The sequence below is a fragment of the Adiantum capillus-veneris genome, chromosome 26 (assembly GCF_014529385.1).
Source record: "Adiantum capillus-veneris isolate H3 chromosome 26, ASM1452938v2, whole genome shotgun sequence".
Lineage (NCBI taxonomy): Eukaryota > Viridiplantae > Streptophyta > Polypodiopsida > Polypodiales > Pteridaceae > Adiantum > Adiantum capillus-veneris.
In genome coordinates, this window is record NC_140956.1 from 138,565,099 (window position 1) to 138,573,949 (window position 8,851).

General features: G+C 43.1%; 1 protein-coding gene across 1 annotated transcript; it reads left to right on the top strand.

Moving 5' to 3' along the window:
- Window positions 1-5,059: 5,059 nt before the first annotated feature.
- LOC147424270 (COBRA-like protein 7) lies at window positions 5,060-8,357 on the top strand. Its single transcript, XM_086501641.1, has 2 exons — window positions 5,060-6,121; window positions 6,926-8,357. The coding sequence occupies exons 1-2, from the start codon at window positions 5,608-5,610 to the stop codon at window positions 8,311-8,313; spliced, it is 1,902 nt and encodes a 633-aa protein (XP_086357767.1). The 5' UTR covers window positions 5,060-5,607; the 3' UTR covers window positions 8,314-8,357.
- Window positions 8,358-8,851: the final 494 nt, after the last annotated feature.

Sequence of the window (8,851 nt, forward strand, 5' to 3'; positions counted from 1 at the left end):
TATTAAGTTTAACAATTATCCTTTTGAAGATGCTAGATGGATGCAAGGCATACAATTAAAGGATAACCTAAACCTTGTCAATGCTTACAATGCTTCCCAAGAGTAAGAAAATGTACAAAATGTTAAAAATGAACAAAGTTTTTTTCTTATAAGACTCTCTTTTTCTTTATTGTGCACAAAAATGAAGTAGTATGCATGCTTAGATCAAGTTTGCGGAGACGAAGTCTCCCAAACACCAAGTAGAGTTTGTCACTCTACTATGGAAGATTGATAGGACTAATGTGTAGACATGCTTGCGGCAGCCTCAGGCTCTCAAGCGCCAAATGGACTAGTCATCCATTGTGGAATGATGTCGTAGGGTAACATAGGGATCCTCTACCCGCTAAGAAAAGGACTAATGAATATGCTTTATCTTCTCTACCCCATAGTCGAGGACGACTATGATTTCAAGAGAGAGGTAATGTCATAATAATCAATATCTAATTCTCCTAAATGATTTTCTCATGTTAAACTGATCATTTAATATGGGGAAGTGCCAGGGGAGAAAAAGCTAGAATATTGGTTAAGCTAGCAGACCGGCCACAGTAGGGATCCAAAGGGGGGGGCATCTGCAAAAGAGCCATGTGCAACAATGGGCTAAAAAGACCCTAAGGTTCAGCCCATTAAAACTTCCAAAATGCTAAGGTTCCAAAATTCAAAGGTTGTGTCCAAAGGTCAACCATGGGGGGAATTGGATGCTTTGTGTGTGACCCAAAAGTCTTTATCAATCCCTACATAGGAGGGGGGGAGCCTTGGGAGTAGGGAATGAGAGAGAAACTCACACACACACACACACACAAGCTCCCTTTACACAAAGGGAATGAGGGACACATGTCAGCTCCCTAGCCCAGATGCCCACAAGGTGTACCCAATTCCTATTGGATGGCCTTGGAGGTGGACCAATGAGAATTAGGCTAGAGTAAATCTAGTTTAATTAATTTAAAAACATTTAATAAAAGAACCAATGAGAATTAAGCTCTCTAGAAGACTATTGGACAGTCTCCCAAGGGGTCCAATGAGCATTCAGCAGCCCAATGGCTTGCCTGATTCCTATTGGCCAGGAGGCAAAGGGGTCCAATGAGAGTTTAGTTGAATTATTAAATTACCTAAAGCTCTCACAAAAGGGGAAAGGGGGACACATGTCAGAAGGCTATCACTTATGCTGCTTAATTGTCATTGGCTAGCCCTAGGGAGGTCCAATGAGACAGTAGCATGAGCAAATAGCAAGAGGGGTGGACCAAGAGAGAGAGAGGGGGCTGATTTTTGCAAGGTATTATTGACACACACACACTCACACAATCTCATGTGTGAAGAAAAGAAGACTCACTCTCCTTCTCAAGCTTTAATGGAAAGCTTATCACCTACTCCAAGCTTGTGAGAAGGGAGGCCTACACCAACTACTCTTGGCTTTGTGATGCAAATCCAACCAAGAGCTAAGCTTCAATGCATGCTCATCTCCTCTACCATGCTAATTACTAAGCTAAGCTATGCTAATATGAGTGATTATGTGAGGAGATGTACATCTTTCTTGTAAGAATACTCCTTCTTCCTCTCAATCTACTCTCATACCCCGCTAGCTCTCACCATCTTCGAAGGCGTGTGAGGTCTTGGGTCTGAGACCGGAGATAATTGACGTTGTGTTTGAGAAGCGTTTTGCTTAGTGCTTGAAGCTTTCATCTTCATTGCACTAGCTAGTCTTGAAGCCTTTTGGAGGGGGGACCGGCTCCATGTAAATCCGGTCCTGAATTGTTGTCAATAGCTTAATTTCTCTCTCTTTTGAAAGTATTGTTCATGCTATCTAACTAGGTGTTATGCTTTTTGTTGCTCTCTCCACCCAAGCAATCTTGTAATTCTCATTAGGAATCTATTCTAATGAAATGCCCACTATGTTCATGCTAATTTCCGCTACACACAAGTATTTAGGCCATTAAATGTTACACCTAGACTATGACACACACACACACACACACACAGTGAACATAGAATTGACATAGACATGCTTGTAAGAGAGTGTAAGAGATGTGTAAGGGATGGAAACTAGATTAGAAAGTACACAGCAAAATAACCATAGCATAAGAGAGTAGAGAGGAGAATCTGCAAGAGAAAGGCCTAAATCTAGCCCCAAACTCCACGGCACCTCTCTTGTGGAGTTGGTATTTAATATATTATTTTTGAGTTTAAGGTGCCAAAAATTTAGGCCCCTCTTTTTACAACCACTTCACTTTTGTAAATGAGTGAAGCTCATTAGTTCTTGCATGACTCATAAGGAGAGTTCCCACTACAAATATTTACAGAGCCATATTGGCTTATTGATATGAGATTCTAAAATACTATGCAATTATAAAATGGCCAAGAGTAATTGCCGGTGCCTCTTCATCAACTCCCCGCATTCCACTCTACAAAATCAACATCAACTCAATTAGAAAATAAATAGACAACACATAATTAACCATTACGCCAACTATCCCAATTGCAGCTAACCACTACGACATGAGGGTGCCCAAGCTCGTAACAACTAGCAAGGAAAGTGTCCATATCATCTTCCTCATGCATAATCTTTGACTCCAGCTCTTTACGCAGCAAAGCAATTTTAGCCTCATTGCGACTTGCATAAAGGCTAGCCAAAATATCCCAAGCCTGTTTTGATGATTTTGCTAAACGGATGTGAGGAACAATGGTGCGCTTTATAGACAACACAATCAATGCATGAGCCTGCGCATCCTTTACATCCCAATGAGCTTGTTCTGCCATAGGCAAAACAACTCTAATAGCAGCAATCCTTGCAACAATACCTGCAACATTCTCAACATCGCCGACATCCTCAGAACCAGGACGTACATCAATGCCCTGCACAATATTCCAGACGCCCTTTGATACAAGAACGTGTTGCATCATATAAGCCCACATAGGGTAATTGTCCCCATCCAACCTGTCCTCAGCAACAAACATCTTGAACACATCTGTGTTGTTGTTGTCAGCCATGGTAAATGTTGCACCTGATGTGAAAACTGCCCGAAAATAGGAGAAACGGAGCGGGAACAACACGTGCTATATAACACAAACCGTAGAAGACTATAAGGCACCTGTTATGCAGAAAACGGCACTAATAGAAATTCTGCACAAAATGAAGAAATTGCCTGTGCAGACCTGCTTGTAGTGGAAACGGAGGCCGAAATGAGTCTGAATAAAAAATTTGAGCATATTAAGCTCTACGAGCTTGCTTGAAATATTTGTCGACCTGCGAGAACGCTTGCCAAAGCTCACTGGAATCGGAGAAAGTGAGCAGGCGTATGCTGGAGTAGCTGGCGACTAAGCCCGGGAGGACGCAACCTGCTCTGATACCAATTGTTGGAATTAGGGTTGCAGAGAAACGCACACAGCTTGGAGAAGACGAAGGAAGCTCAAGGCACACAATAGAGAGTGTGTTACTTAGTATGCAATGGAAAGATAGATAGCCCTAGAGTGATGGGCGCATATACAATGCTCGGGGGAAAAACCTCCTAAAGAGGGAAAAAATGCCCCGACGGTCCTAGTGTGTTTACACACATCACTACCACATGTATATGGTAACACAAGCTCCTACCCATGTTACCTTCATGAGGTGCTTGAATCCTATTGGCCAGGCTTAAAAGGGGTTCAATGATAAATTACTTGAATTAACTAATTGTTTTTGCATTTTATCAAGTCCTCTCTCTCAAAGGGGAAAGGGGGACACTTGTCCCAAGACTACTCCTATTGCTAGAATGACCCAAGCTTGTGATTGGCTAGGCTTGGCATGAGCCAATGAGCTTTAAGCATGAGCTAGAAGAGGGGGTCGACCAAAGCAAGAAGGGGCCTTGCTTGCAGGGTATACTCACCCACACACACTATCATTATGTGCTATGCAAAGTGCAAGAGCTCCATCTCCTTCTCCAAGCTCCTTGAGAAGTTCAGAGCCTACACCTACACTCTTGGCTATGGAGTGCAAATCCAACCAAGAGGCATGCTTCAATGCTTAAGCTTGTCATCTTCTCCATCTTCATTACTATACTATTATGTATGCTAGCAAGAAGAGTTATGATAAGTGAGGAACTAATTCTTTCTCCTATGTAATGTTTCTTCTTCCTCTTCCCTACCCTCATTCCCTCCTAGCTCTCTCCACCTTCGAAGGTGTTTGAGGTCTTGGGACTGAGGCTTGGGATAGTTAAAAGCTTTCTTCAAAGTTTATGTTATGCTTGTGATGCACGAAGGTTTCCTTCTTCATTGCATCACCTAGGTCACAAGGAACACAAAGATTGTATTGTAACAAGTCTCTCTTAATGGGAGAAATCATAATACAAATGTCTATTGGAGGGGGGACCGCCTCCACATAAATCCGGTCCTCAATTGTTATCATGTTCTCTAAATTCTCTCTCTTGCAAAAGTATTGTTCATGCCAAGTTAACTAATTCTATGTTCAACTATGTCCACATGCTATGCTCACAAAGTAATTTCTTAAAAGTATTCTCATTAATTTTTGCTACTCTCAAGTTAATAGGCCAATTCCATTACACAAAAGATGGTTTTTCTTTTATTTGAGAAGAAGCTTACAAAATAAAAAAGCGATGCCAACGAGGCATTGCCAGCACACGTGGAGGGTGGAAGAGAAGATGGGGGGCGGGGGGGTGTGTCGGAATTGAAAAGCAAATCATTGCCGTGCGTTGGCACCTTTCTTGCAACACTGCCGCCGTGCTATGTGAACCTCCTATCTGACGTGCACGAATGTGATTCGCTGGCACAAAGTGAGCTTTCCTTGCCGCCGCCTACTCTGAACCCGGCCTAATTGACAATAGGAGTGCACTTGCCCCCATAAGACCTTCAAATAGTGAGAAATTTGAAAGAAAAGGTGAGCGGGAAGCCCAAAGAGCCCAAAACGGACACGCTTTTTGAAATGCCGCGGACCTAGCACTACAGTCCATGTGTGAACATGGAAGCCGGCTAAGATGGGGTTTTCCACACGCACACGCGGGAAAGCTAGACCCCCTCTCATCGCACACATGCCCTCTCTCTCTCTACACATACGCGCGCGCACACACACTCTCTCTCTCTCTCTCTCTCTCTCTCTCTCTCTCTCTCTCTCTCTACACACACAAACCCTCGTACTGGTTCGCGCCTAGGGCGAGTGGATTGCGGGCAGGAAGGCGGAAGAGGTCGTCATTTGCAAAGCGTGTTTGCGCTTTGTATTTTTTGAAGCAGTCCTCGGCCATGGGGCCTTGACGGCTTTCTTCTCTTCCAGGTATTCTTCCTCACTTACCTCCAATTAATAAACGTATCCTGGTGATGATCGGCAGAAGCCGGCTCTGGCGATCACAGCTTGATTAGCTCCTCTCTCAACTTCTCCATTCTATTCTCCCGGTTATAGTTTCGCTTCTTCCTCTCTGCCGGACCTTCCATTGTAAGCGTTCTTCCATAGCTGCTGTTAGCACTTACAGCTGGCCTGGTGAAAAGGTTTTGTGAAGGGCAGCGTCCTGTTTTGATTGTCTTCAGACGTAGTTAGGGTTTTTACCGTCCCACAGTGGCTAACTCCTATCTGCATCTTCGCTGATTGCTATGAATCCTTTCCCATTCCTGTTTCTTCTGCTACGTTTGCTTCCATCGTTAGCATCTGCTCAAAGCAATCCGTTTGCTTCTGTATTGGAGACATGCGAAAGTGGGGTTGGAATCCTTTATGCTCTCCAAAACGTTGAGAGATCTACCCCCTTTGTGGAGACCCGTGCAGATCAAGCATATGCATTCACAGCAAATTTGCAGATCTTCAATGCAGGAGAAGAGGATCTAGAGGGATGGAACATGTTCATTGGTTATATGAACAAGGAGGTTCTGGTGGATGCAGGGGGAGCTCTCGTAGCTGATGGCTCAACGTTTCCTGTCAATGCTAGCCAGGGCATCACTTTGACAAGTTCTGGAATACTCAAGACAGGAATTGAAACAGCAATGGACACTGCTCAAATGGGTGCAACTTTTATCCTGAAAGGAACCGAGTTTGGACAAAATGAGACCTCGCTGCCCAACAATATCACACTTTTGGACCCCAATTACAACTGTAGCAACCCGATCACGAATGGTAATCATGCCCTACTTTGCTTTCAAACTTGTGACAGGAAGCTAGAAAGGATTATTTCTTAGATGTTTGATATTGCAGTGAGATTTTTTTAGGTGTTTGTTTTGTTGCTATACTTTTGTGTCCAATTTTATCCCTTTTGTCGACAGACATGCCCTTAAAAGGTTTTTGTTTATCATATCAGGGGTTTAGAGCTTGAAGTGATGAATTCTGTGGGGAATATTTGTGGTGTGCTGGAGTTAGCAACCATGGGTGTCACTGCATTGTCATATAGAAATATAATGGATGGATGTGAGGTTTGGAAGTATTCCTGCCGAAGGTTGGGGGTAGCAACTTGTCTACCCATTCTGATTAAAAAGCCTTCGTTCGCAAATGTCTTTTACCCCTTAAACTGTAATTTGGTTTATGCTTTTTTGAAAAACAGGAGATGACTAAAATACCTTGCATGGGTGTTTAATTTTGGAAAGTAGATAAAGTGGATGAAGGGGGTTTTATAAGCATTACGGTGTTCTTGAAGTGAGTACATTTAGTCTCCATCTCCTTATTGTGAGGGCAAGCCTTGAATAAGATTCAAGTCAAGACTATCAAACCTGCAATGCTGAATTCTGGCATTGCTCATTTACCACAAAATTTCCTTTCAAATGCTCGTATGACCACAAGTAACTGCGTTTTGTGCTTTACAACTAAAACTAAAGTACTGTTACAGGAAATTTTTCAAGAAACCTTTGATAAATTGGTCATTTCTCTGCTTAATCACATGTAATCTGCATATCCATATCTAATCTGCTTTGCATATTTTCTGTGCAGTCACTGCTAAGACAATTCGGACGTGTTGTGCAAAGATAAACTCAACTATTGTATTAACTGACAATAATTACTTGCCTCGCTACACTGGTGACATTACAATTGCATATGATGTGCTGAAGGCTTCCCCGAATCAGTACGTGGCACAAGTTACACTGTCCAATGACAGCCCGACAGGACGCTTGGACTACTGGAATCTGCAATGGTCTTGGCAGAATGAGGAATTTATAAATTCGATGAGGGGTGCTGTAACCTTAGAACAAGATCAAAATGCTTGTATTTTTGGGAAGGCAGGGGTAAATTATGCAGGTGTGGATTTCTCTCAGGTCACAAGCTGTCAAGCCCGGCCTACTATCATAGATCTTGATCAATATAAAGCTAATGATAGTGTGGTTGGCATGCTTGAGAACTGTTGTCGCAATGGTACATTACTTCCAGTCCTACAAGATTCGACAAAGTCAAAGTCTGTTTTTCAGTTGACAGTCTTTAAGCTCCCCCCTCAAAATCAAAACAGCACTTTAATATCGCCTCCGATTGACTGGAAATTGTCAGGAACCTTCAATTCAGATTTTACATGCGACCAGCCTCGTCTAGTGGCGCCAACCAACTATACTGATGACTCTGTTGCTCAACGCATAGAAGCTGCGGTTTTAAGCTGGCAAGTCACATGCAATGTGACCAAAGTGAAAGTCACACCCAAGTGCTGCGTATCATTCTCTGCTTACAACAATCAATCAGTTGTTCCTTGCAGGACATGTGCGTGTGGCTGTCCATCAGGGGGTTCTTGCAATAGCAGTGCAGAGGCTTTGTTGATACCGGTGGAGCTTGCAACTGTGCCGTCAGTTAATCGTACCGCAAAGACTCTCGCGTGGGCTCAACTCAACAAATGGACTATCCCTAGGGTTCTTCCATGCCCAGATAACTGTGGAGTAAGCATCAACTGGCATCTCGTCTCTGACTTTACCAATGGATGGAGTGCTCGAGTGACCATTTTCAACTGGCAAGGGCTCCAATTTGCAGATTGGTCGGCTGCTGTTGAGCTTGGTAGCTCGGTCTACTCTGGATTTCAGAAGGCTTACAGTTTCAACTACTCCAAGCCAGGGAATAATACCGTTTTCTTGTTCGGACTTGAGGGGCTCAACTATCTTAATGGTATATACGACAACTACCCAGGCATCCAACAGTCAGTTTTATCCTTCACCTTGGACAGTCAAACCAACAATGTGAGTTTACAGGACTTCTATCCCAAGAAGGTGTTCTTTGATGGGAATGAGTGTGCTTTGCCCAACATTTTGCCATCGAGTAATGTTGGTAGACTTGCTTCTACAGTGCTCATGGTCTTTGTTCTTCCTCTTCTACTCCTGTGCTTTGGGCCTTCAGGAATTTTGTAAACAATTAGTGGAATTATTTGTTATTTTTCTGGTCATTATACTTGGATCCTTCTTCCTGCTCTGGAGCAGTATTAGAGCTGCCTAATCTGCTGCTGATGCGAATGTGCCTTGCTTTGTGGATCTTGTTTAAGCCTGCAGCTTATTGCAGTTCAAAGTTCTGTTACTTCTTCAACATACAGGAAGGGTCAGCATGCCCACCCAGATATGGGTTTTATTCATGAGCGTGCTTGCACTTGAATTAACCTGGAGCTTCAAATTTGTGCAGGATTATGCTTGTAACCGAGATTCGATAATGAAATAGCTCAGCATTGGAATGCTGCCTTTGTAATCTCACCTTGTACTGTTCTAAAATTTGTGAGTCAATGTCGGTTTTGATTTTCATGGTGCTTTAGAGGTTTGAGATTGTGCCTTTGGTGACAGCAAATCCTTTTCTGACCTATACAAACAAAGTATGCAGATGAAGCTTGCTATGGTCACTTCAATTGTACAGAACCTCTGGTATGGGAAGTTTATCAAAGGAAAGTGAATTGTCGGGATG

Coding starts and splice junctions, on each gene's coding strand:
- LOC147424270 (XM_086501641.1), top strand. CDS start 5,608: ATGAATCCTTTCCCATTCCTGTTTCTTCTGCTACGTTTGCTTCCATCG. Junction 6,122..6,925: donor TAGCAACCCGATCACGAATG/GTAATCATGCCC, acceptor TTTTCTGTGCAG/TCACTGCTAAGACAATTCGG.